We start from the raw sequence: 27,481 nt of genomic DNA, 5'->3' as shown, positions 1-27,481 counted from the left end.
TTTAAGAGTGTGGGATAGGATGCGGCTGGCTTTTGGGAACCCGGAAGGTGATGAGGCGGCGATGGTTGCGTGCGCGTGTTGCCTATGCGTAATTTTGTAACGATTCTAGGGAAGTCTGTACCATATTAGATTACGTCTTTATTTACGACTTTTCTGCCCTTCTCCGGTTCTAGAATTGTTAGATGCAACAGGAGCTGTTGAGGCTATTCAGAACATGAACAAAGGGAAATATCGTTCCTGGTTGACCATGTCGCTTATCGCCCCATTCCGACTCGGTAATTCAGCTGTCGCAAAACTCATAGACGGAATGCCCCTTATTATATCCGACAGCTGAGTTGCAAATGCATGCATTACCCCAGCCCCCTGTTCCTGTCAGCCTATTATGACGAAGCAAGGGTTTTGAGTCTCGATGGTCAATCAAATCCTGCAATCTTTCACTGCGAAAATGAAAATGACCCGCGGCGAGAACCCCTTGCAAACTGTGGAATGGAGATGCCTCAAGTGCCGTTAAATACCCTGGAATGGCAGGGAGTGGCCGCAAAGCTCAGCAAATGGTTTATCCATACAACATCATGAGTCTATCATCGCTCTCGAAGCTTTAGCAGCCACAGGCTGTTTTCTCTGCCGGATATTTTATACACGTTACCTCGCAAAACTTGAAAATGGCAGAAATGACTCCATCTCACGGCTAGGGCCTTCTGACACATGCACGCTGTACATTGGCATGAACTGAGGCCCGGCTACAAGATCAGGTCTGTGAGCCTGGATCTCAAAGGCTTGCGAGAATCAGGCACCTACATGAACTTTCCAATAACTCAAAGGAGTCCGTACTCATGATATGATATGGAGGGATACTTTACATCAGGCTGGCACTTATAGGACTCACACCAGATACCTTGGACGAAGACCTGGAGTGGATGGTCAGAGAGCGTATCGACCCATGGATTGCGGAATGTCTCACGGGCATTGGCCACCACCAAAGGGGTGGCCTTCGAAAGCAACAAGACGACCAATCTTTTGAGCTTCCAACCCGCCTGATTGAGGTGGACCAGATTGGCTCCCCCATTGTCAGGGTGAAGGTACCTTTAAGATAAAAATGGAAGGTTAGAGCTATCATACAGGGTCCAATCCGACAATAATTGTCAGGCGAAATTGGAAGCGAAACCCTGTCGTAGGCAACAGGTATCCTAAAACTGTTACCGCCTATTTTCGGTATGACTATCTATTTGCCCACAGCGCGTAGCTGAAAATCGAAAGCGATAGACCCTATAACAACACCCATTGTGTTCTTTCTCTCGAAGTGATGCCAGTGTTCCAGCCCTTTTCTCGTTTCTTCTGTTCCAATATTGAGTTGTTCTAGCACCTCAGCCACCACAGCGTACAAAATCTCGAGGTTGCCGTCGTCGACCTTGACGGAAATACCCATCGATCCCTTTGCCCCCAAGCGTCTCGTCTGCTCAGACTCGCGTATGCCAACCCCATAGCAGCCATCTGCCCCAACCTTACCGATCAACTGTCCCTGATACGCTTCCATCAGCTCCGTACAGAACCGCCCATTTCCTCCCACAAACTCCGGGTAACGCGTCATAGCATTGAATACCCTAGCAAGATCCCTCGTCCGCTGGGAGCGTGACTTCTCTTGCTCGGTAGAGGCTGCTGCCCTCGCGAAGATAGCATACATATGCGCGAGGTATAGGAGGGGAAATGCAGGAGCAGGGAGATTACAGCCATCGATGCCCCACTGTACATGAGTGGGGTCGGGGCAAAGCTGCTCTACCACCTGTTTTACCCGAATTTGCATTGGGTGATCCGGGAGGTGGTAATCTTTGATACTGGCGCCCAAAGCGATAGCACCAGCCATCATACCGGCGTGTTTTCCAGAGCAGTTATTATAGATACCTCCTGTGATATCAAGACCCATCATAGTCCAAGCTTGATTGACGGCTGGACTTATCGAGGGATGCCCGCCGCAGCGGTAGTCGGCTTCCTGGGCTTTCGCCCTCGCTAGCATGCTTCTAGCTCGGTCGATGTGTCTGTCCTCGCTGTTGTGCGAGGCACACATAAGGGCAAGGTCGATATCGTCGAAACTCGCATTCTTGAAGCCGCCAGTCTCAAGAACGGCGAGGGCTTGAGCTGGCTTCGCCGCTGAGCGAGCTAGCGTGATTCTAGAGGAGTTGCCGATGGCATAGAGGATGTTGCCGTGAGAGTCCGTGACAGCGACATGGATGCGGTGGATGTTTTCGACGATGCCACCTCTGTCAGTGACAACGCGGTTATTATCGGTGTGCTTGGTTTGTGTCATGATCATGATACTGGGTGACTATCTTGCCTAGAGAAGATGCGGGGTCTCTAGATGTTCGATTTGAAAGAGGTGTAAGACAGAAATACAGCTGAGAGGAAAAAAGAACAGGAAATATTGAAGGTAATCGGAGTCGGCAGGACCTGCGCAGGCCATGATAACGACGTCTCTCCGCGGTTCCTTTCTGCACAAATCTGCAACGCCTTGTCATTCTCCATACCCACAGCCCGGGCTTTAGTCCTGGTCGTTTTCCGTATCCACACATCCTGCTAAACAACAATAGCAGTTCCGTACCCACCCTCGGTTCTCATCCGCTCGCACAGGCTCTCCGTACCCACCTAACTCCGCACTCGCTGCTTCCGGCACCCTGGTTCGATCGGAGATAAGCGGCGAGCTCAGTTGACAAATATGCATCTTGATAACAACAACAAACGTAGTATTAACGAAGCTAGTAACCTTGGTCCCAGAGCCCGTTTTGGAGACAGTCATGTGATAGCGACTCAATGTTGAAAAGCTCAAGGTCCCCAGGCATAGCGAACAGAGAGTCAACGGCGTCAATGGCAGAACTTGCTGGCTGATTGTCCTGGCCGGAGTCCTGATCCTCATGTAAGGGCATGACGAAGTGGCTCTTGAGGTACATCTTCGAGTCAAGATTGCGCGAGGCTAGCTCTGAACTTGGATGCGGTGAGCCTGTCAAGGAGGAATAAATCCTCGGATCCAAGAGGTCCCATAGCCAGGCAGGTTGAAAGCTGATCGTTGTGCCATCATTCGAGTGTTGTCTGCGGTTCTCGTCAGCTAGAGCCTGCAATTGCCGCAATGTGCCGAGCTAAAGGTCGATGTTAGCGGTCGACGTTGAATAGGATATCTTCCAATTAGACGTGATTGACGGCCTACCTTTTGAGCGAAATGGGGCCAAGTGACGGCTGCATGACTGAGAAAAGTATCGCACTTCTGCAAATCGTCCCGTGCCCTTTGGGCGATCTTTGCATCATTCGAGAACTGGAACAGCCACGGTACAGTTGCGGCCGCAGCTACGAACTCAGTGACCATTGGATCAACCACGTCCATCAGGTCCATGAACGACTGAAGGACCCGAAACAGCCAGCCCGTGTGAAATAATGCCATGTCCACCTTCTGCTGGAGAAAGAGACACGACGGTGGGACCTCCTTGGGAGACCTCAATAAGAACAAATGGATAAAAGGGTGGTTCAGGATAGCGTGAATGGAATGCCAAATGATCTGGCTCGCCATGAACGGATCCCAGTACTCGCGATGTCGAGACACCTCCGCTATCGTTCGGTTGGGTAAAAAAGCTTTGCAAAGGAAATATTTCGAGTCGATCAGGGCCTCGTGCTCGAGTAGCTCAATGTTCAGCTGTGATTGTATTGACTCTGGAGCCCATGGCTTCTCGGTCGCACCCTGCCGTAAGCGGAACAAGTACAACTTGAGCTTGCCCCAGATGCCAACTAGACGCAAGTGAACTCCGATGATACCAGGATCACTGCTGAGAACGTTCCTTGTTGGGGCTTCTCCTGATTGTGTCCGGCCTGGCGTGGCATTCACGGTGACAAATGAAGGCGGGGGTGGTGTTGGGGCACTGACGGGAAAGTCAGGAACTCCGGGGCCAGAGAGGTCGGTTGTCCAGGGTACGAAAAGCCGTTCCAGCATAAAGGTACTCCAATGAGCTCTAGAAATTGAGTCGTCCGTAGAAGCAGAGGTGGCATCGCAGGAGAGGATCCGTAAAGCCTCCAATCGTGAAGCAGTGCCGGTAGTCATCCAGGCCCGCGCCAGCTGTTGGGCTGTAATCCCGATAAGTTTTTGATTGCTCTGTGGAAGAGTAGTTCTTACTTTTGAGATGCTTCAGTGCAATAAGACACAGGGATTTTGTGAGCTCTGGTATTAGAACCCCTTCGGAAGCTAGGCTCTTAATCCTTTCCTCTGCCGTACAAGTGTAGAAGTCGACTGCAGCTGATTCTTGGCCCTCGTAGAATGGATGAGTAGAAAACATCATCGTGAGCGCCATGAAGCTCCATAGAAGAAATTGCGGCCCGGTTGCTAACTGTTCCTCAAGGCCTTGGACATTGAATAGAGGCAAAGGCTGAAGGTGTAGCTTGGTACGATAGACGTCGACAAAGTGCTTGAGCGCCTCTGGAGTCGGTTCGGGCCTTGCACGTGCAGATGATGTCAGTTGCATGCAATGTTGTTTTGGCCATCAGGAGGAGGAAGAACCTTGATGTCGAGAATTTCCGGGATTCGACCCCAGACTGGAAATCATCCTGCGGGTAATCCTGCTGCGGTGGGATGCCTGACAACTGGGACTCGTCAGGTCGTACGATGGAGGAGAGAGTGTCGCCATGGCAAGCCTCGAGCTGGTGGTAAGCCGAGGGCCCAGCGCTGACAGGATAATCGACATAACCCCTGTGGCCAGAGAGATCAGTTGCTGATTGCACTCGTGTACTCCTTCTTGTCGTATTGGCACTATTTGTGGATGAGCTTATGTGCTGCCCTGGATTTTTAGGGCAACAACTTACACGTTATTGGTCTTTCGTCCTTTGCCATCAGCGCGTGCTCTCGGCAAGTAAAAGCATTGAATTCGCAAACGTTGGCAATAAGAGCAGATGGGCCTCTCGGCGGTACACTTGGTCTTCTTCCGGCTGCGCAGCACTGGTAGTGAGCGGAAGAGTCGTGAGATGACACCAGGGTGAGCTGGACTTACCGACATGGCTCGCAGGCGTGGCGTGTTAGCGGTTCCGAGACCTTGCTGGTTGGTTGCATATCGTCTATTCACCCTGAGTAGTATCGAGCGGGTTGATTGCAAGATGCTTGGAGTGGAGAAGGATACGGAGAATATTCAAACGTGGGTACGGAGTATCGCTGTAACCGAGGTGGATGAGCGTGCTAGGCTCTTTCCAGTATCTACACCCAGAAGATAACCAGTAGAGCCCGAGACCAGCTTACAGCAAACCCTGCGGATGTCCGGCACTAGCAAACCCAGTCGTTCCGGACGAGACAGCATGATGAACATGGGGTGAACACCTCATGCACGAAGCAGGGCTTGCCCCAGATTTGCCCTCAGCGCGCACCGAGACCGATCCCGACCTACCTTCCCCGCGTTATGCCCCAGGATACTAACCAACAGGGAGACGGAACCTGGCTGGTTCCGGGGTAAAGGCCCAAAGTGGTTTGTCGCGACTTGTAGTTATAAAGCTCGCTTCGTCCGTCCGTCTTGAACCTCCTCTCACATATTAGTCTCTCATCCGTAGCATTATTCCATTGAGCTTTATCTCTCGCCCCTACTCTTTACTCTTACCATGTCGATCACGGCCGATGGAGAAAAGGCCATCTCTGCCCGTTTTGATGACGGGCAGAGCGTCAAGAATGGTGAAGGGACATCATCTCAGGAAGATGCTGGGCACAGCTTGCAGAGGAATCTCCACTCCCGCCATGTCACCATGATTGCCCTTGGAGGCGCCCTCGGGACGGGTCTCTTGGTTGGAACGTAAGTTTTGACACGAACGCTGGATTCTGGCTTCTCTTGGTACTGACGACGTACTTAGTGGTTCCACTCTCGTCAAGGCCGGTCCTGCATCCATCCTGATCGACTACAGCATCGTCGGCTTCGCCGTCTTCCTGGTCATGTCCGCCATGGGTGAAGTCATCTCGTTCATGCCGCTTGCTCATGGCTTCGGCGGATACGCGTCGCGCCTCGTCGATCCGGCCCTTGGGTTCGCTACAGGATACACCTACTTCTTCAGCTTCCTCGTCGCCGTGCCGAACCAGATCGCGGCGTTTGCTCTGATAATGAAGTTCTGGGTCGGAGAAAGTGTCAGTCCAGCCGTCTTCATCACCGTCGCTATTGTCAGTATCGTCATCATCAACAGCGTTGGCGTCAAGGCCTTTGGCGAGTTTGAGTTCTGGCTCTCGGCATTAAAGGTCATCATCTTGATTGGTCTCATCCTGCTGCTCCTCATCCTAGCAGCTGGTGGTGGCCCTACTGGTGACCGTCCGGGCTTCCGCTACTGGAGCGACCCCGGCGCTTTCGCCGCGTATAGGGTTGAAGGTGCGACCGGACGTCTCCTCGGCCTGTGGAGTGCAATGATCACCGCTGTTTACGCCTTCACCGGTACCGAGCTTGTGGGAGTGACTGTAGGCGAGACACAAAACGCCAGACTCGCCATGCCCAAAGCTATCAAGCTGACCTTCTACCGCATCCTGTTCTTCTACGTCACTTCTGTCTTCCTTCTTGGCCTCGTGGTCCCCTATAACAGCCCCGAACTTGCCTTTGCCACCACACACAAGACAAGTGCCGCCGCATCTCCCTTCGTGGTGGCTATCAAGCTGGCCAAGATCAAATGGTTAGATCACATCATTAACGGCTGTCTGGTCGTGTTCGTTTTCTCGGCGGCGAACTCGGATCTGTACATCGCCGCCCGCACGCTATATGGCATCTCGGTCGATGGAAAAGCTCCCGAGGTCCTCTCGCGCACAACCAAGAACGGCGTTCCGTATGTTTCAGTTGGGTTCTGTGGCCTCTTCTGTTCTCTCGCCTACATGTCGATATCTGCGGGCTCTCAGACCACTTTTCAGTACCTTTCTAATGTGGTGTCGGTCTTTGGTAGGAACGCAACACCCGGCTTTCCGTGCACCCCGCTAATAATTTGACAGCCATTCTAGCCTGGGTCTCTATCCTGGTCACGCACATCTTCTTCTGCCATGCCATAAAGGCCCAGCGTATCGACTCTGCGTACATCCCCTACCGAGCTCCATTTGGAGTGATGGGATCATATGTGGCAGTAACCTTTTTCGCGATCCTGGCTCTCACGCAAGGCATTAACTCATTTGTTCTGGAGTTTGACTACCGAGGGTTCATTGTCACATATATAGGTATTCCTCTGTATTTGGGCTGTATCTTGGGCTTCAAGTACACCCGCAAGACTAAGCGTGTTCGAGCATGCAGCGCGGATCTGGTTACTGGTGTTCCGACGGAGACTGTGAAAGAGGAGAGAGGCCGTGTTGAGGCGGCCAGGAGGGAAACAGAGTCGGCTGCTACTCGAAGGTATGCCAAGTTCTATAATACTATGATCTACTGGCTCTTCTAGTCTAGAGTTAGTTGGCTTGGGCCTTGAGTTGTTTATTACTTAGGATAAGAGTTTATATTTAATTTAAAATATATAAATATAATACTAGTTTAAGAATAATTTTTGTAACTTAAGAAAGGCTTAATTTATATATAAATTATCTAAGAAATATTATTTTATTAAAAGAAAGAGCTAATTATATAACATTAAGGTTAAGATATTTTACTTTAAGCATAATATATATATATTACCCGAGTACAATAGTCCACCAAGTATAATAAAAATCCCTTAACCTCTATTCTTACTATTTAATTAATTAATTCTTAACTACCTAGTATATTTTAAGGTTTTATTAAGGCTAGAATCCTTCTTGCCCTTTAAGCTGTATAAAATAACCTATAATTAAGCCTCTGACGAGTTATAACTATTATAAGGTCTATTATTAGACCTGATATTGCTAATAAAAAGGCATTTAATCTTAATGTAATACTATTAATTAGTCGTATTAATTATTTAATCTAGAGAAATAGATTTTTATTTAGTTTATTTTTAACCTAGATTTATAAGGATTCCCCCCTACCTATATAGTATAAAAGAAATAGCTAATTAATTACTTATTAATCGCAATATATTATTAGTTAATATATATTAGGCTTTAAATTTTATTAAGTAATACTTAGAGAAGATATTTTCTCATTCAGGGGATTGATATTAGAGCTGTGGTTGATGACAGGTGGCCACAGATTTGCTGCTTCGGATCTTGTCAGTTAAGTAACCAGGGAGGCACATATTGATCAAGCATTAGTTTACATCGCTGGAGGCTGATGAAACGAATATCATACTTGCATCATTTGAGGCAACTATGTGTGCTTTGGCATAATGGATAACAACTCCTTAGCATACGCAGCTGCTATTGCCGCAGCGTACCGTTGCCAGCCCTTGTTCTTGTGGGAATCAGCATAGTCGCATATCCCACGGATAACTAAACATGGAAAGTTGTTCATAAGCCCAGCCGCCTCCATCTCGACGCACAGTGCGTTTGTATCCTTGCGGAGTCGTTCTCGAGCAGCCCCGTCGCGCATCACTCTATTGGCGGATGCTATCATCCCATAGTGAACCTTTGGCCATTCGCTTCCACGCGGTGGGCGGAATTCCAACCGGGCTGGGTCACAATCCACGCATGTGAGAGTGTTTCCTTCGTGATCGTAATCGCTGTTGAACAATTGATCGTTCTCCACGCCTGGATATGACCAGTTGTATTCCGAATCAGGATATTTGGCTTCAAAATGGGCCAAGTGTCCTAAGATGGACAACGCCAACGCAGAAGATCCTATAGCTTCTTGGCTTGCCAGCCGTGAAACGGCGTTGAGTAAAACATTCGGCGGTCGGTTCAAATGGCCTGTCAGCACAAAGCGACCGTCCGTGATAGCTTTGCCATAATCATACTGGATGATCCGTTGGCTGACAACAACATCTCCCAAGCGCACGTCAGAGTTCTCGCTCGGCATACCACCTCCCACACCCACCAACAAAAAACATTCCAATGCAGTGAAGGTTTGGCGCATGTGTCCTGCTACCATGGTCGCGGACGTTGTACCCACATCCCCAGATGGCAAGCAAACCACGACAATCTTCAGATGCGCAATCTGGCCAACAACGTAGTTGTTCTCGTCCTGTCTATGTTGCGGGGGGGTTTGGTAGATTTTGTCGAGCATTCCTTGAGCTGCTGCCATCTCTGTCGGTAGCGCACATATCCACCCGACTGTATAGTCGTGAGGTTGAGGTGAAAATATGTTTGCTACTGCGCCTGGCCTAACATGCTTGAGATTCAGGCCAGCAGTCATCGTTTCATTCCTTTGGAAGCCTTCGGTGTGAGATCGAGCTTCGATATTATTGTCGACATTAGTTGCAACAGTCTTGTAGGTAGAGTCAGAATCTTGTATGCGACGGTGAGCCTTTGAATTAAAATGCTGTGCCGAGAGCCGTTAGCGTGAGAAACAACTCAAAGCATGTTTGTGAGCAATGCCAACCATTTTCAGATCATTTTCGTTCGAGAATCTGCGCTCGCAAGGCTTACAGTAGTTCTTGTAATGGTTCTTGGCGGTCATATGCTGGTTTGCTGCTTCATGCGTGGGGAACTTGACAACACAAGTTTGACAAGGAATCTTGGAGGCCCAATGCCCAACTTTTGTCATGTGCGCTTCTGCTGCACTCCGATCTTGAAACAGTTTATTGCACTGGTCGCATTTCTTCCTCGGTTTTTGATGGCCCTTTTCAGTCATGTGCTGCTTGCACGCTTCCTGAGTAACAAACGTTCTCGAGCACGTCTCACATTTAGGCATCTTGACAATCCGATGGTAGTTTCAGTGGAGTATGTCAAGATCAAAATAACTAACGCTTAGCGAAGTGAAGGCTGAAGTCGATCGATAACCCCGCACGGCGAAAACTCAGCTCATTGGTTGTCGGCTGTAGGTAGTCAGATTAGGTAGAGATGCATAAAGGCATATCTTGGAAAGCAGGGTTAAGCTAGAATTATTATTAATTATTATAAATCCCTTAGCTTTAATAAGAGATTAAAATATTATTAAAAGTAAAAAATAAATAACCAATCTTAAGAATTATTTTATTAAAAAAATATAAGTTATAATATAAAAAAATATATAAAAGTAATCTAAAGTCTAAGTTATTAATCTTATCTAATAGCTACTATCCGTAGATCTAACTATTATAGAGCTAGACTTATCACATGGCTAGGTTATATAACAAATAGCTCTAAGGGCGGTCACGTGCCTTCAATAGCCGACTGGGTGATCCCCGGCTCCGGGGGCAGACTAGACCCAATTAGGAAGGGCGACGTCGCGGTCCCAAAAGGGATGAAGGGAATTATCTCAAGAACATCACAAGCAATACACACACAGGTTGAAGGATAAGCCTACCTTGCAACAGCTGGCTAAACGCTAAATGGGTTGGCAAAGTGGGGTGCAACGGGATAAACATTCGGAGCGCTTCGGCTATTGGCTAAACACCGCTTACCTGGCATGGCTGCTGGGAGATGGCGGCTAAAACCAAGTAGGAATAGAACCTGAACCTGAATCTGAACCTGACTGGAATCTCAAGGTCTGCAAATCTCAGGAATCAGTCGTCAGCTACGTCTCCGAGATCATGGCTGAACAATGGCACGCAAGGCAAGTCAAGGCTGCTGGACATGTAAACGCAAGTCTCTACCCGCCATGATTCTTCTTTTCGGCGTCTCCGCTTCTGACATATCTCAGACCGCAAGATTGGCTGCGACAAGACTGAGCCGAATTGCAGAAACTGCATCCGCACAGGCCGATCATGCTCCGGGTATGGCCTCCGACTGACCTGGCCCGACAGTCCAGACGGGAGACGGAAGGGCCGCGGTAGCATTGCCCATGTGCTATCACCAGGTCATTCCATTCCAAGGCGACCGTGCGGCAGTCACTTCCTCAACACAACATATGAGGACTTTGCCCTGGCACAACTTGGTCCCGGTGCCCGCTCCTTACCACTTGGCAGGCCGCGTTGTAGCCTTTCAAGTCACACGCCACTATCTGGCCAAGATGGAATGTTCCTTCGATACTGTAAGCATCTTGGCTCCAGAATCACTCTCTCGATAGCTCACATCTGATGATCAAGACGAAAGCATCATATCTCCAATGGTCTCGACTACCCGAGCCCGGAATAGCTTCACCACGGAAATTCTCCCGCGAGCGCTATCAAACAAGTCACTGTCCGCAACGGCGCTATGCAATGCAATACTAGCAATCTCGACATTCCACTTGTTCGGCTCTGAAGCCGCCTTGCTTTACAAGTCAAAGGCAGTCTGGCATCTCTCTAAATCACTAAGCCCTGCCACTTCCCTCGCACTGCCTGAAGCTACAGAAACTCAGTTAGCTGCTTGTATGATGCTGTCCATGTATAGTGTTTGTATTCCTCATAATAGCCGGGGCGACGATGCATTATCTGATTCTGTGCAGGTATTCGACGAGAAGGAACCTAGCTGGCATATTCACCTGGACGGAGCCAAGAGGATGCTCGACAGCTTCAACTCGACTCAGGCGTCGCTCTCGTCCGTCTTTCTCCCGTATTGGTTTTTGTACTATCAAGTACTAAAAGACTTTACTCGACCTACCCAAGAGAGCCCTGGTAGCAGCGCTGTGGATTCGCTGTGGCTATGGCAATTGCCAGGGCCCGACAGATCCTGGGTATGCCCTTGATTTCCCTTTGACTATCGATTGCTAATGTTGTGTCAAAGGTCATCGGATACTTGGGCTGCTCCATCGAGGTCTTTGAGGTCCTCAGCAAAATCAACCGGATGAGGTTATCATCAGGCTATAAAGATAGCTCGTCGCCGTTGCTGGAGCTGACCAAATGCCGGCATATGCTGGAACTGAGACTGAACAACCTACTCCAATTTCTTGATCCCGAGGAGGAGCATTCTACCACACCGATTGAACGCGCCCGCACCTTGGCCAAGGCAGAGTTATACCGACTAGCAGCACTGCTCTACCTTCTGCGTGTCTGTCCTGCGGATGGGGACGACACCGCGAGGAACGCTTACCTTGACCAGGCGCACAAGGTTCTCGACATGCTGCCCGTTGTGTCAAGCCCTTGGCCTCTTTTCATCGTTGCCTGTGAGTCGCAGACGGATGAGCAACGAATCATCATTCTCCGCGTACTAGATGATATGGAAAAGGCACGGAATATCGGAAATATTCATGTCGCGAGACGCATTATCGAAATGTTCTGGAAGCAGAAAGACCTTCAGGGCCCTGGGAGTCGGCTCATGTATTGGCATCTCATCGACAGGGATGACAGGGTTCCCTGGTTTGCATAGAGGTGGCTGAGACCTATAGAAATTTTACTACCAGCAGGAAACTGTTCTCTATTTTTGGATTCATGCTCGCAAAGTTTGGACCGCTTACGATAGACAAGGACTGAGTTTAGCTTCTCAGAGCTGGTTGGCGATTTTCAAACTCCCCATCCGCAGTCTTTCTCTTGGCCATGTCACGTCACTCAAAGACATCCGCGGGACGGTACTATCACCTTGATGCTTGGCATGGTAGTACGGCTGTTCTTCCCGTCTGAGAGAGTTGTTTCTGGTAATGGTGCACATGGCCAGTAATCCGTCAATCAACCCGGCTTGTAACAAGAGGGCGCCTTTTCGGGTCGCATTTGACGCCCTCCCGGCGACAAGTCCGAGTAGGCCAGCCCAGGTTTCTGCCCAGTCGGTACTTTGGTTACCCATGGCCTTGATCAGCTGAGTCGCCAAAGACAGGATACTCCCTCGGGTTAGTCGACCGAGAAATTTCGGGTTCACTAACCGAGAAACCAAGATCGAAGTCCATGTGGGTTATTTCGGAGAGGTTCCTTACTGACCATGCCGCCCAACCCAATGGCAGTGCCAACATCTCCAACGGCGGTGACCTCTAGCCCGTGACCCAGAACCATGTCCATTCAAATGATGCTATCGGTGAGGCCACCTGGGTGGTATCGCTTCGCTAACAGCTGTCGATAGCCGCGTTACTCCCATCACCAGTTGAGCGCACCACTACCTAGTCGCTTGACGGGGTGTGTGTTCCTGACTCGCAGCAAACGATGTTCCCTTCTGTTCAGCTGCTCCCAAAAAATAGTATCGTTCTCTCCCACAGTCCGTGTTGTTTTGTTAGTCCAGAGCTCAGGGAACCTCTACTCACGGCATATTCAACTGCGACAACGAGTAAAGCCAAGCCTTTTTAAAATACAGAACCTAAATTGCTGATGTTGAATCTGGGGGTGCGATTTTGCCTGACTCTAAAATACGTAGGCTATTTATTGGAGCCTCCACTCCCACCTCCAAGCCCGCCCACTGTCCCCTTTCATGGCCCCAAGCCTCACTCCAGTAACTGCGACAGCAGCCGAAGCCATCAAGGTGCCGACCAGCGCTGCCATGGCGGTGTAGCTGCCAGGATCTCTAGATACCCCGTGTCCCGGAATAAGCACACCAGCGACGGGCGTGCCCACAAGGGCGGCCAATCCCTGCAACATATACATAACGCCTGCAATCCGTGGAAGTTCCGTCACACCGAATAGCTCGATAAGGGCCGCCGGAAACAGGCTGATGAACGCGCTCGCGAACAATCCGTACAGGACGGTAAAGCTGATGAAGAGATTCCTGGCCACTGCCTCGTCGTTGGCCCCGATCAACGTGCTGGGAAACCCAGAGGCCTAAACAAACAAAGGCACTGAGCCAAGTTGTTAGGAAGAACGAATTGAGCCTGCCCAGCCTGTCTGCGATAAATCCCACGGCAATTTTACCAATGGCATTGCATGCATTGCTCACGGCCGTCAGGTTCGCACCATCCGTCTCGTCGTACCCCAAGGTCTTGGCGTACACGACGGTGAAGAAAACAGGGGTATAATAGGCGGCGCTTTGAAACAGCGTACTAGCAGCTTGCGCGATAAAAAGCCGCTGTTTGGCGGTTCCCCAGCTGGGAAGCGGAATCCTGAAGAGGGCGGTCGTGGGGGAGAGGGTCTCATTCTGCGCCGAGAGGTGCTTCGCCATGGATACCTCCCAGTCGAGGAGAGACCCCGAGAGGCAGATGAGTGCAGCAGCGACACACCCGGTTAGCCGCAACGTGTTGCGGAAGCCCATGACAGTAATGCAGGCCGAAATTACAGGCGCCCAAACGAGGCCGCCAATGCCCGTCCCCGCGGATACTATGCCCATCGCCAAACCTCGGTGCTTATCGAACCAAGTTGGGGAAACTGTCATGGACGGTACGAACGAGAAACCCGTCGCAAGCCCCATCAAAAGCCCCTGCGTAAGCTGAAAGTGCCAAAGGGCTTTGCCAAAACTTGCCAGGACGGACGCGATACCAAATAGCACCCCGCCGGCACAAACAACAGGTCGAGGGCCGAAGTATTTGGTCCATGCCATAACAAAGGGGGCCACTATCGTCATCAGCGAGGCCGACAGAGTCCCTATAAGATCAATGGTAGCCGAGGAGGCCCCGGTAAAGGGAGTGCCTGGCGTGGGGACCATGGTTTCGTAGTGCTCTTGGTAGACGCCGAAGCCAAAGAGAACACCACATGCTGTGAAGTTGATAAGGAACGAGGCGAACACGACTGATGCGTATCTCCTGATATCGAGGTCAGCACATGGCGATGACTGTCAGAAAATACATATAGCCTACCACTTCGAGTACTGCAGCTGATTGGCGTCGACATCCAATCCTGGGTCTGTGGCGGTCATGCTGGCGCTCTGTTGTCTGCCTGCAAGAGCGTGCTATTGAAGATGCTGTTGAATCGCATTGAGGGATTACTGGTGTTGTATTTAATAGAAGAATTCGGCTGCCATGGCTTGGTCCGGGTTGACGGAAGGCTGGTTCAATAGGGCCATGGCAGCAAAACCAAGCTGTTGGCTATGCAACCCGTCAGCTTCCACGCCTGGGGTCGGGTGGTCCACCTCGCCTTGACGCCCCCCACAGTTACCTAATGCCAGGACATGCTTTGGCAGGAGTTTGCGATCAGGTCCCGCCTGTCTTGAAGTTCAGTCAGCCGATTGGTTTCCAAGTTAACGTGAGCCAATTAGTGTCTGATCCGGCCTAGCCTAACTTGGATGCAAGAGTACGCCCTCTTTCTTTGGCTCCCTAATGACAAGATTATTCGCTGTACCAATTGAGAGAAAATTCTACGTAATACGACAGCCACTACCATGCGGTTGAAAGCCGTGGTGGATTCTTCCCGCACCTGGGCCTAGCGCTGAGAATTTTGCTGCGGCTTCCGCGCTTCGGCTTATCCGTATTCTCGGCCGCACGCTGTGAACATTCCGTTTCGTACTCTATTAAGTAGCTTTCAAGGGCGCTTTCTTCTACACTCATCTCCTCTTCCAGGCCCCATTACCATAGACTCACCTCGATATTATTCTTCAAGATGACGTTAAACCCTCCGCCCCTTGCTTCCTCTGCCCTGGATATCATCGGAAACACGCCAGTTGTCCAACTCAAGCGCGTAGTCCCTCAGGACGCCGCTGATGTTTTCGTCAAACTCGAGTTTCTCAACCCGACAGGCTCCTACAAAGACCGCATGGCAAAATCCATGATCGAGCAAGCGGAGCACCGCGGAGACCTGAAACCCGGCATGACAGTCGTTGAAGCCACAGGTGGCAGCACCGGCGCATCCCTGGCCTTCATCTGCGCCCTCAAGGGGTATGCGTTTCTGGCGCTGGCGGCCGATGCGATTGCGCCCGAGAAGCTGCGTACGATGGCTGCGTTTGGCGGAAAGCTCGACATCACGCATAGCCCCTCGGGGAAAACAACGTCGGATCTGATGGCGTCCATGAACAAGAGGGCTGCCGACCTTGGATCGCGCGACGAGTATTTCTACACCGACCAATTTGCCAATCGGGATGCGCTCGTCGGGTACACCCAAATCGGCCACGAACTAGTCCGGCAGTTCCCCGACAGTTTTGATGTCTTTTGCGGTGCTTTTGGCACAGCGGGCATGGCGATGGGCGTGTCTAGCGTCATCAAGACTCATGACCCAAGAGTCCGCGTTGTCTTGCTCGAGCCCGATTCCGCGGCCCTGCTGGCAAAAGGCCGGAGTGGCTCGCATGGCGTCGATGGCACTGCACCGGGTTTTATCTCGGCCCATATTGACCGAGAATTATACGACGAAGCCCGGACCGTCCACGAGGAGGACGCCCGCGACATGTGCCGCCGTCTAGCCAAGGAAGAGGGGCTGCTGGTTGGTACGTCGTCGGGTCTGAATATTGCTGCTGCTATTGAGTTGGCCAAAGAGCTGGGCCCTGGGAAGAAGGTGGTGACGGTTGCTTGCGACACTGGGTTAAAATATCTGACGGGGTCCCTTTTCTCAGAAGACCGAGAGTAGCCGTGGTGTCTTCACCGAAAATTAAGCAGCTATAGTGAACCCGGATGAAATTCCCCAAATAACTAAACATGGACAGGTGGCTGTCTGTTTTCTCAGACCCTATTCCCTAATTTTGTTTGCTTTTCTAAAGATACTACGCTATCTTTCGCTTCCTTATGTGCGTTTACTGAAGGCGAGTTAACACGTCTCGCTGCCTAAAGTTATCAAGGGAGAGGCGCACCCAGCACTAATTTTTGTACAAGGTTTTCCCAACATCGTCACTCGAAAATACCTGGTCAACGGCGTCTTAGGAGGTGGGCTGCCTGAAATTTCCGAGGTCGCATTTCACTCCATCGGACGATGAGTTACCCATTCTATGAAAAGCCGATTGGACTTTGTTGGATTTGGGCGCAGCAGGCTCGGGAATAACTAACCTAAATTAGTGAGACAAGCAAGTAAGGCAGATTTAAAAGGCAATAGTTTGCGAAGTGGATGCCAATCATTAGGCTCGACCGTGATCCCCCCACTATTTGGTAATCCTCATCTTTCAGCCTAATGTAAAGGAAGATTTCGCCAAGAGTTCCAAATTTGGAATAATTTCAGGCTTACCCATTGTGCCGGCCTGGTAAACTCTTGGCATCATTTGACGGAAAGAAGTGAGGTCATATAACGTCTTCCTTGGACGATTATGATATCACGAGATGGTTATGTAGGGAGGAGTTCTCCCCAAATCTAGTTTGGCAACTGCTTTCCAGAGAGGTTCCAGGCCTGGGCTCCGTGGTCAGGGTCTGAAAATCTGTCTTATCGCTAGACATTTCCGCTGTATGGTCCCATGCTCAAGGCCACGTTGGGCTGACGAGCAGTCCTGCCCATTGCTCGGGGGTGTGGATAGCACAAACTTGACCATGCAAGGGCGAGATCCCACTTTAATCGGCAAACTCACCTCAGCAGCCTTAACAGGTCACAAGGGCTAGGCGGGAGGGACACTTGCTTCTAGCGCCATACTGCAGACAGAAAAACTGGCAACAAATTGCGATCGGAGAGCACATGAGCCAATCGAATCCCTGGGGCATATAACTCTCCCGATGCACAGCTGCCATAAGAACACCGCACTTCGGCAAGCCAAACGCGCATGTGGCAAAGAAATATCTTTGCCGCTGCGTCGAGAAGTTGCCGGAGTTAGCGTTCCTAAACTGCTCATCGTCCCTGAATACATTTGTCCCAGCTGTCATCGAACTTCACCGATCAACCCAACTCCCTCTATACTTCAAAAACCAAGACAATGGAAACCCGTACGTGTGCCAGAAACCAATATGCACTTACTGCGGCGGCACCCCTGATAACCGAACCATCAGGCGAGATTCCAACAAGTAACGATCTGTTAACGCCGCCTCTCACGGGTTCTTTCCTCGCCTTCGCGTTTGGCATAACCCGCGCCAAAGTTACAAAGTGGACAGGACACGAGAACTATTGTATACAGTACGGCACACCGCTCCGTCTTGTTTTAACTCCGCCTTATATAATTATAGAAACTATTGTTCGATTGCCCAGTATTCCTGGCTTATGAGCGTGCTGTGTCTCGCTCTCCCTACAAGGCTAGGAGTAGACACCAGGCGCTGCGCGGCCATGGCTGTAGTGTATGGAATCTCGAAGACGTCTCTAAACCAGCCACTACACCCCCTTGCAAAGGAGTTATGGGAGGAATTTAACAAGAAAGAAAGCAAGGAAAGTAAAATTCTTGCAGAGGTTGAGAAGATCACGCTGCTCTTAATCATGCTGCGTTTTGATGAAGCCGGTAACCATGTGGAGGGTCTACCGGACTTATCAGATATTGTTGAAAATGTGGCGATCCTGAAGTGCGATACTGACGAGATCCTTCAAGGGTGGCTTCAATCTAGGGGCAATAACAGAACTCAGCCTGTGGATAACTCTAGGCGATGGAACGGAACGTGGCCCGGTGGCATCGACTTGGAATCCAATCCCGACTTACGAAGCGCACTATATATCAGGTCTAACTTCGCCACTTTCGCCTTCATTGCTAGCCAGCTCCTAAACAGGAAGCGGAGAGTATGGACACGTCATTGTAAAGGGTCAGTTACTATCGACTTTCATTATATAGTTTTATATTAACGTACTAAATAGGGAACTGGCCTCGGTTGCTGAACATTCCTGGATGATAGCAGCGCTTCTCCTGGCTCTCCCTGAGAAACAGGAAGTAGACATTACATATTGCATATCAATGGCCGGTATACATGGTATGGCGAAAGGCTTGTTGGGTGACGCCGTCCCTACAGACGATGCGTGCAAACCAGAAGATTATCTACACGAATGCGTCACTACGGAACTTATTTTAGGTTATCTACCTGGTTCTTGGGCAATGAAACTGTGGGAGGAGTTCGAAAGAGGGGAAAGTCTTGAGAGCCGGGTGGTTCAGAACATGGGTGAGATCGAAATGATGGTACAGGGCCTGTATTACGAGAATGTTTCTGGCTATGAAAGCGACTTATTAACATTTATGGGAACTGGAAACAGGATGGAAGCGCTGAGGAGTTTAGTTACACACGTTTGGCAGGGCTGGGAAGGAGGTTGGGATGTAAGGATTCACAAGTCGTGATCTGTCTACTTAGTACCATTTCAGAGCGGCCACGGGGGGTTTGTCACTGCAGGATGGAGAAAACTAAAGTCAAGATCAAAACTCTAAGGGAATCCTACCAGACAGTACGTGTATTCGGTCCATTGGTTAAGTTAGTGTATTCGTGTTATGTTTGTGTTCTCGTTGAGTATCTGCCCTGTACGCAACAAGCTCACGTGGAACCCGAAGAAGGAAATTAGCCCAATTAGGCAAGAAGGAGGGGGAGCTGCGTACATCATGAGTGGCGATGACCTCAGATAGTCAGATCGAACTCAACAAGAACAACAACACAGTTGTAGTCATCTTGGTGCCACACGTTCTTTCTGACAATTATCACTATTGTAGCAATTACAGTAGGTGCTTTAGCTGCTTATAGGAGCTTACGGCGCTGTTCGGATAACCAAGCCGTAACAGCTGGTATCTGGTTGATTGCCAAGTTAGAGTCCCTTGGTTCGCATGAGGCTTCATAAAGCCAGACAATTACGTTATAGAAGGTGAGTCGACGAGCTGCTCAGAATATGCATCCTTGTGTGCGATGACTAATAGTGCATGCAATGACACTATGCTTCTCGACGGATTACCGGGATGTGAATGGGCCGCAGGACACTGATCGCATTCTCCTTCCCTCCAGCGGGAGGCTCCACTTTGACTCATGCGTGTCGGCACGGGCTTCGGCATTTCCATCATTCAACTTAACCAACACGGGGGTTGGCTTGAGTAGGTATAAAAAGCAACGTTTGAACCATCAACTATGCTGATGGTCTGCAATCCAGTTCCATCTGATTTCCGTCAATATACAGTCACAACGCCAAAATGCCCGATTATTCCGCGATCGAGACAACCTTGGCTTCCATAGTCGCCTCTCCCCGCACTCTGGACCTCCTCCGAGACCTACATAAGCAGGCACTAGACGAGCCGCCGTATGTGAGCACAGACGGCCCGGCTTCGACGGCCCTTGATAAGTTCGTTGCCTTAGACCCTGATAAGTGCGCCTTTGTCTACCTACTCCTGCGTTCTATGCAGGCACGCTTCGTCGTCGAGGCAGGAACGTCATTTGGCGTAAGCACTATATACCTAGCCCTTGCTGTAGCGCAGAATTCCGGCTCGCAGCCTGGAAAGGTCATTGCTACGGAGAACGAAGCGACAAAGTCGGCTAGGGCTCGAGAGCACTGGAGCGCTGCTGGTGACGATATCAAGAAGTATATCGAGCTGCGAGAGGGAGATCTGCGAGAGACTCTAAAGATAGACCTACCAGAGCAGGTAGACTTTCTTCTCCTCGATAGTAAGTTTTTCTTCAACTAGAATATTCTCGTGGATAGCAGATTAATATCTTATAGTCTGGACCCCCTTGGCCCTACCTACGCTTAAGCTGGTTCAACCTCGCATGAGACCAGGTGCCACAGTTGTCGTCGATAATAATCTAGCAGCCAAGACGGGGTATAAGGACTTGGTGACTTATCTCGAGGATCCCGCCAATGGGTTCAAGATGTCGACAGTCCCCTACTCAGGTGGCCTTTTGGTTGCTGTCTATGTCGGGAACTAGAATGGAGTTCTGAACGTTGGCTGGCATGTAGTCTAACGTAATGTCCTTGAAAGGTTATCGCCCTTTCTCGCTAAATTGAACTACGTCCGTTGCATGTTTTATTCTTCAAGGAGCTATCCCCCGGGGAGGATGATCTCCAGCTGTTGATAACACCTTCATTCTAACTAGCCCATAGGAAGCCGTGACAAATACCATCTAGGACCACCTAATGGATAACCCTGTTGAATTGGGCCCTGTACGCAACAAGCTCACGTGGAACCTGAAGAAGGAAATTGGCCCAATTAGGCAAGAAGGAGGAGGAGCTGCGTATTGTTGAAATGAGCATGTTGTGTTGATTGAAGAAGAACTAGCGCTAACCAGCGAAAGCGATAGACAAGAAGACATCCACGTCCCAGCTACCAATGAATTGGAATAGCCATTGATCCGTCAAAGCGATGGATCGGATAGCAACGAGGGACTTTTCATGGAACGCCGCATGGCAAAGTACGAGACCAAAAGCTGCATCATTGGTTTCGACCAACAGAAGAATGCATATAGGTATTTGCCGGTGTTGGATCTCAGCGCCAGCCAGGTAATGCGCAAAGCTCCGCTCATGAAACGAGGGTGGTGTATGCAGGAGAGGCTTCTATCTTGTCGGATCTTACACTGGACAAAGGATTGTCTCTGGGAGTGCCCTGGGACCCCTGGTAGATCTGAACTGTTGGAGCCATCTCTCCACAAGCCTACACGGCTCGACGGAAGTAGCCACGATGTCTTTGAACAACCCACAACCACAGACACAGCTATGCTGACCAAAGTCAAAGACGACTGGTTGAGACTTGTCACCAGGTACAGCAACATGAACTTGACCTATCAGACTGATCGGCTTGCCGCCATTCACGGAGTTGCCTGCAGGCTCCTCAGCATTCACAGAGGTGGTTACTTTGCAGGGATCTTTCGCAACAATATCACCTCGGGACTCGCGTGGATGGTGGAGTGGACAGACTTTTACGAGCCAACTGCTGGTAAGGTACCTAGCTTTCCGACCTGGTCGTGGGCGTCGTCAGATGCACAATTCGGGATCTCTTTTCCTTCTTTGGACGAGTCGCTCGTTCGATGCTTAAACCCTGAAGCCTTTGTATCAGCACCCGTGTTGACTAGTTTCAAGGACGAATCGGAACGCATCCTTCATCTCAGGGGCCCTTTGTTCTGGTTAGATGTCACTTCATACGAGAGCTACGGACAGCAATACCGGAGACTGAAGAAGTGTCGAAGCGAAGAGTGGCATGTTGAAATTGAAGCTGAGTATGACGCGCATGATATGGAGCCCGGTTGTCCAAGTCGACTATGCGTGTTTATTCTGGGCCGGCATCAAGAGAAGTTGATGGGGATCATGTTGCGGCAGAAGGGTAGTTTCCATGAGCGTGTTGGGATAGTAACAATGGGAATCCCAACACGACTCATTTCAGGGAGGGCACATAAGGATGAAGGGAATATTGCATTGGGAACCAGATTCGAAGAGTTCAACAAGGAAGTAAAGCTCATCTGAACCATTCCCTTTCGCCGTCAAGGCAGGGTGGGAGGTTCTGAGTGGTTGGATGGTATGAACCTTGGGTTTAGAGATTCGACTGTAAGTAATACGACCCACGTTGGCTCGTGTATCACTTGAGTTTGGCCTTAGGATACCCTACTAATAAGTTAGCATACGTGTCATGATGATAACCGCTCGGCTTATCCTCAGCTCGGAGCTTTGTCATCGCCTTAGCCGGTCAGCTTATAAATCCCCCAAACTTCGACCGCGGGGGAGCTATAAAATTGTACCGTTGGCATTTATTCCTCTTCTCTTGAGACCGAGACAACATCAAAACGATGGGCGACCATAAAATCCTAACCGTGATTGAGCGACCCCTTCCAAATGCGGTCACTTACGATCTATCAACAACCGGGCAGGTAAAGATTACGCTTCGAGAGCCCTCGACCTGGTCGAGCGGCCTGCACTGGCACGAAACCCACGACGAGTACCTCAAAGTCATCAAGGGTACGATTCGCGTACAGCTTGGGAGTACGATACAATACATCAGCGCAACCGAAAATGAGAAGCCTGAGATCAAGGTTGCACGCTATGTGTGGCACGAGTGGCAGCGCGCAGGACCCGATGGAGAAGTGGTGGTGATTGAGAGGACGGAGCCTGACGATAATGAGAAGGCAATCTTCTTTTGGAATCTCAACGGAGTCATCTTGGATGCCCCAAGACTGTTGAACGACTCTTCATCTCTTATCTCGCGGCTACCTGGCAGGGTTCAGGGGCTGGCCCTTGACTTTTGGATAACTCTCAACCTCTTTGTTATTTTCAAACATCTCGACAATATCCCCGTCTTTTTCAACGCACCAAGCTTCGCCAAGGGATCCAGCGGCACTATTTTATCCTTGCTACAGGGTTTGGACTGGCTTTTATCTCACACCGTTTTGTTTGCAGCGTCTTGGGGAGGGTGGGCGCTTGGAATACAACCAGTTCACAGGCAATTCACTCCAGCCGACGTCTATAGCAAATGGTGGTCAAACAAAAAAGAAATACGGAACAAAGTGGCCTAGAAAAGGGCAGAATGGAAGCCCTACAAGTGACGGTGTTTCACGTTGTTAGCTAGGTAGGTATAACATAGTTAGTACCTATCAATTACACGACCTAGTCACTATTCTCACGAGCACTTTGCCTCTGAAAGAATAGGGGCGTAGGAAGAAAAAAAAGCTGAGGTTCTACCTACTCCCATCGGATGCACCACCACTGCTTGATGACAATCGTTGGCCAAAGCGTTCCAACTCATCGGGCACCCACAATGACGACGGAACAGCGTCAGGGAAAACATCAAGTATTTGATCAACCTAGAGTAAAGAAGCCTTGTCTTAAGATACATCTATTGGTAGGTCGCGACTGGTTCCCCAAGCACATCCAACCGAGGAGTCACCCCAAGCCCCGGCGTGTTCGGCGCCTCGACAAACCCGTCATGAATCTCGAAAGCGCAATCGGCCGTCTTGGGTATAACCATCTGGCTGCTGTGAAGGATAGGTCTGAGCATGCGGCTTGGGATGGTCTGCGATAGATGGATGATGGCTGCGAACGAGATATCCGAACCACACGTCTCCTGGACGGAAATCGTGATACCCGAGGCCAGACAGATGTCGCGAACTCGGCGGCATCGGGTGAGTCCGCCGACCTTGGAGACCTTGAGATTGATTGCTTCTCCCGCGTCAGAGGCAACAATCTGTGAAGCCGCCGCCTCGTTCAACAAGAGCTCGTCGATGAGAAATGGAATGCTGGTCCGGCGGCGAAGAGACATGATCTCCCTCCAAGTGGCGCAAGGGGCCTCCAAGACAAAGTCCAGTGCCTCTGGCAGCAGTCGTAGGGTCCTCAAGGCAGTCTCGACGGTTAATCCACTGTTGGCGTCGATGGTGAAGTATTCACCCCGTTTCTTATCGGCTAGAGCTGCCTTGATTCTCTCAGCGTCTGACTCAGGGTCTTGCCCAATCTTGACAGAGAATCCCTTGTATCCTTGTGCGCGTACGTCGGCCACGAGCTGACGCGTGTCCTCGGCGTTGGCGACAGGAACAGAGAGCAGAAGTGGCAGCTTATCACGTGTACTGCCGCCCAGAAGCTGACAGACAGGGAGCCCAACTGACTTTCCGAACACGTCCCAGCAGGCGACGTCGATGGCCGCTTTGGCGGTTTCATTGCCAAGCAGTGCAGCGTCCATCGCATCGTTGATACGGTCCACATTTCTTGGGTCGAGGCCGATCAAATGAGGAGCAATCTCGGCGATGCCAGCCCTAACGCCCAAGGCGTGAGAGGCAATAAAGTTGGACCCGAAAGGAGTACTCTCGCCCCAGCCCTGGATTCCGTTCTGGGTGGTGATACGCACGATGGTGCCGTCAAAGCTCTTGTAAGTGCGGCCACCGGAGAGGTGGTACACACCGCCCGAGTAAGGCAGGTCTACTTGGAAGACGTCGATGCGGGCAATCTTAAGCTCAGTCATAGTTAAAGAGTATTGGGGGTTTGAAATAAGAGCCCACAGAGATGGTGCTGTTGTAGATTGAGCAAAGACGGGTCATTAACAGCCTTTTTATACCTTGGACATTCCCCTGTGCAGCTGTTGAACAGGTCATAGTCACTGGATAACTTTGCCCATTTAGGACTGTATATCCCACTTCCGGTTGTCTTGGGCGGTATTCGATTCCGGTGACTTCGGATTGACTTTTAGCTGTAGTTGGCTAGGCACATCGACTGTGATACTGGCTATGATCTGATATTGTATCCTCACTGGTGCGTCAAAAGTAGAACAGAAGACGTACGCATTTTGCATCCGACGTGGAGTTTTTCGACGGACTCTGTATCCGAGAGATAATGGGCAGGGGCCGCGGAACAGAGCAATTCCTCAAACCATCAGGTTATACTAGAGACCATTCGTAGCCACACGAAACCTAATAGGAAGCTGGAATTTGCGGAGACGTTCTATGGAGAGTCCTGGTGGCCGCTACGGTAATGCTAACCGGCCTTGGAGCTACTCAAGGCCTGCTGGTGGAGTCATCGGTATTGTAACCCGATCCGAAGTTGCACGAGCGCCGCGGCAATGATTACTTACCGGGGATTCTGTGGCATCGGGATTGTTGAGACTTTCTGAGAAAAGACGAATCTCCGGGTTATAATAAAAACCGTCGATGGCCCAAGTCTTATTCAACCTCAAGCGAAAGGCAAGTCATTCACCTATGATTTAACTGTGACTCTCCTCATCACCTCACTCTCTCACACTCGGGAAGGGCTCTTAACCACTCCTTTCTTCGCCATAAACTTCCCCCAGTACCATCATTATTAAAGCAGTCATGGGGCTAGAAGAACAGAACAGCACAATCCTGCGTGGGACACCCTACGTCGACGGCACCGCCTCAGGGAAGCTCTTGGCAGCGAACCTCGAGCTGAGTTTCTGGGGCGGCGTCAACCCCAAAACGGGAGAAGTCATCGACCGCTTCCATCCCCTCAGCGGCCATCTTCTCAAGGATACCATCCTGGCGATTCCCGGAGGACGAGGATCTTGCGGCGGCAGCGTCATCATGATGGAGCTTATCCTGAATGGTTTGGGTCCCAAGGCCCTCGTTTTTCAGCGACGCGAAGAGATCATTACGCTTGGCGTTATTGTTGTTGAGGAACTTTTTGGCAAGACGGCTCCCGTGGTTACGCTAAAGCCTCATGATTTCCAACAGTTCCTGGGTTGGGATGGAGAAATGGTGCACATCAAGGGAGGCCAAGTTTCGAATGGTCCGCTGGAAGGCAGCGATAACCACAAACGCACTCTTGGTTTCGATATTCAGAGTCTTGGCCTTCAGTTGTCCGCTTTCGACCGGGAGATCCTCAAGGGAGAGCACGGTGAGGCGACTATGGTCTCGATGAAAATTCTCGTTCGGATGGCAGATATGATGGATGCTCCAGAGATGATGGACGTCAGCCAGGCCCATGTCGACGGGGCCTGGTACGGCCCTGGAAGTGTCGCCTTTGGACAAAGACTTCGTGATTGGGGTGGCAAGTTCCGGGTTCCGTCAACTCTCAACTCTCTCACCATTGACCACCGGCGCTGGAAAGCCCTTGGTATCGATGCGGAGCTCGGTTCTACCTGTCAAGAACTGACTCAGGCTTTCCTGGATATGGGCGCCAAGGTGTCATTCACATGTGCCCCTTATCTGCTTGAAAGTGCCCCAAAGCAGGGGGATGCTATCGCCTGGGGCGAGTCCAACGCCGTCATCTACGCCAACAGTGTGCTAGGGGCGAGGACATTGAAGAACCCAAACATGTTGGAAGCTCTGATCGCATTGACCGGACGTGCCCCCAAGGCCGGCGTATATCTCGATGAGAATCGGCAGGCCTCTGTATGGATCAACGTGCAACCAGTTGATGACGCCGATAGCTCATTCTGGCCAATCCTAGGCTACACCATCGGTGCCAGGGCATCCAGTCGCATCCCCGTCATCACCGGGCTTGAGGACATGAAGCCATCCACAGATGACTTCAAGGCGTTTTCAGCTGCATTCGCGACGTCCTCGAGCGCGGCCATGTTCCACATGGTCAATCAGACCCCCGAGGCCCCTACTTTCGAGTCTGTATGTCCCGATGGTGTTCCAAGAGAAAGAATAGACCTGGATTGGAAGGACCTGGACTCATGCTGGGAAGAGTTCAATAATGGATCCAAACCCCGGGAAGTCGACCTCATCTCCTTTGGGAACCCGCATTTCTCATTTCAAGAGATCAAGCAGCTCGCGCATCTCTGCCGAGGGCGAAAAAAACACGACGACGTGGCCGTCATTGTTACTTGCGGTCGTGCCCAGCATGGGCTTGCCACTCAGGCGGGCTACGTTGGGGAACTTGAAGACTTTGGTGTCCAGTTCCTGACGGATACATGTTGGTGCTCAATAGAGGAGCCGGTGATTCCAAAACCTGTAAAGGTCATCATGACCAATTCTGGAAAGTACATTCATTATGGACCTGGGCTTACTGGTAGGAGATTCTGCTTTGGGAGTTTAGAGATGTGTGCTGAGGCGGCTGTGTCTGGATGGAGTACTGGAGACCCGCCTGCGTGGCTGCAGAAGGCTAGACGTATCTAGGAATTGATATCCGTAAATCCGTAGAAAGATCTGTCTTTCTGTGGTGGGACTCGGTGCTTATCAGATTATCACAAAATGAAGGATACGGATTGTGATATGACAGTCGAGACTTGACGTGACGACGAACTATTGTCCTTGGCCCCCATAGCTTTTCCCAATGCGTGCATGCGCCGAAGCCACCCATCCGGTTTTATCCTCTCAGGTGAGCCACGACTGGAACCAGCCCCAGCGGGACAGGGGTTGAAGGGACGGGCCGTGCAGTAGTTCGCCTATATTCTGGTGGGACTATCTGCTGAGAGAACCATGTGGTGGCGGCTACGCCGCTGCGGCATTCGTCAGCCAGTTCTAGAACGGGCCTGAACCGCATCGCTACCAGGACTAGAAACAGAAGCTGAAAATGCGCAGCCCGCTAGCTTGGCCACTGTGCTTTCATCCTC

The 27,481-nt window shown here is 50.6% G+C and overlaps 9 protein-coding genes across 9 annotated transcripts; 5 read left to right on the top strand and 4 right to left on the bottom strand.

Annotated features, from left to right (window-relative positions):
* Positions 1-1,222: 1,222 nt before the first annotated feature.
* Positions 1,223-2,302, bottom strand: NCS54_00359500 (Hypothetical protein; the record flags this gene model as incomplete). Its single annotated transcript, XM_053149158.1, has 1 exon — positions 1,223-2,302. The coding sequence occupies one exon, from the start codon at positions 2,300-2,302 to the stop codon at positions 1,223-1,225; it is 1,080 nt and encodes a 359-aa protein (XP_053005133.1).
* Positions 2,303-2,747: 445 nt separating this feature from the next.
* NCS54_00359400 (Zn(2)-C6 fungal-type domain-containing protein) lies at positions 2,748-5,021 on the bottom strand (the record flags this gene model as incomplete). Its single annotated transcript, XM_053149157.1, has 5 exons — positions 2,748-3,125; positions 3,194-4,098; positions 4,148-4,464; positions 4,529-4,717; positions 4,831-5,021. The coding sequence occupies 5 exons, from the start codon at positions 5,019-5,021 to the stop codon at positions 2,748-2,750; spliced, it is 1,980 nt and encodes a 659-aa protein (XP_053005132.1).
* A 589-nt stretch (positions 5,022-5,610) lies between these two features.
* NCS54_00359300 (Dicarboxylic amino acid permease) lies at positions 5,611-7,398 on the top strand (the record flags this gene model as incomplete). The annotated part of the gene is made up of 3 exons (XM_053149156.1): positions 5,611-5,798; positions 5,857-6,914; positions 6,965-7,398. The coding sequence occupies 3 exons, from the start codon at positions 5,611-5,613 to the stop codon at positions 7,396-7,398; spliced, it is 1,680 nt and encodes a 559-aa protein (XP_053005131.1).
* Positions 7,399-10,550: 3,152 nt separating this feature from the next.
* On the top strand, positions 10,551-12,235 carry NCS54_00359200 (Transcriptional regulatory protein moc3; the record flags this gene model as incomplete). Its single annotated transcript, XM_053149155.1, has 5 exons — positions 10,551-10,590; positions 10,650-10,979; positions 11,035-11,321; positions 11,376-11,603; positions 11,654-12,235. The coding sequence occupies 5 exons, from the start codon at positions 10,551-10,553 to the stop codon at positions 12,233-12,235; spliced, it is 1,467 nt and encodes a 488-aa protein (XP_053005130.1).
* Positions 12,236-13,209: 974 nt separating this feature from the next.
* NCS54_00359100 (MFS domain-containing protein) lies at positions 13,210-14,632 on the bottom strand (the record flags this gene model as incomplete). Its single annotated transcript, XM_053149154.1, has 3 exons — positions 13,210-13,605; positions 13,721-14,519; positions 14,574-14,632. 3 exons carry the CDS (start codon positions 14,630-14,632, stop codon positions 13,210-13,212), a joined length of 1,254 nt encoding a protein of 417 aa, XP_053005129.1.
* A 680-nt stretch (positions 14,633-15,312) lies between these two features.
* Positions 15,313-16,269, top strand: NCS54_00359000 (Cysteine synthase 1; the record flags this gene model as incomplete). The annotated part of the gene is made up of 1 exon (XM_053149153.1): positions 15,313-16,269. The coding sequence occupies one exon, from the start codon at positions 15,313-15,315 to the stop codon at positions 16,267-16,269; it is 957 nt and encodes a 318-aa protein (XP_053005128.1).
* Positions 16,270-19,693: 3,424 nt separating this feature from the next.
* Positions 19,694-20,423, top strand: NCS54_00358900 (Hypothetical protein; the record flags this gene model as incomplete). The annotated part of the gene is made up of 2 exons (XM_053149152.1): positions 19,694-20,162; positions 20,218-20,423. 2 exons carry the CDS (start codon positions 19,694-19,696, stop codon positions 20,421-20,423), a joined length of 675 nt encoding a protein of 224 aa, XP_053005127.1.
* A 2,891-nt stretch (positions 20,424-23,314) lies between these two features.
* Positions 23,315-24,430, bottom strand: NCS54_00358800 (MR-MLE domain-containing protein; the record flags this gene model as incomplete). The annotated part of the gene is made up of 1 exon (XM_053149151.1): positions 23,315-24,430. One exon carries the CDS (start codon positions 24,428-24,430, stop codon positions 23,315-23,317), a length of 1,116 nt encoding a protein of 371 aa, XP_053005126.1.
* An 844-nt stretch (positions 24,431-25,274) lies between these two features.
* Positions 25,275-27,044, top strand: NCS54_00358700 (Hypothetical protein; the record flags this gene model as incomplete). Its single annotated transcript, XM_053149150.1, has 1 exon — positions 25,275-27,044. One exon carries the CDS (start codon positions 25,275-25,277, stop codon positions 27,042-27,044), a length of 1,770 nt encoding a protein of 589 aa, XP_053005125.1.
* Between the last annotated feature and the right edge of the window lie 437 nt (positions 27,045-27,481).

Source organism: Fusarium falciforme, chromosome 3 (genome assembly GCF_026873545.1).
Source record: "Fusarium falciforme chromosome 3, complete sequence".
Classification (NCBI taxonomy): Eukaryota; Fungi; Ascomycota; class Sordariomycetes; order Hypocreales; family Nectriaceae; genus Fusarium; species Fusarium falciforme.
Note: the sequence above shows the minus strand (reverse complement) of the source record. Positions and strands in the feature narration are given on the sequence as shown.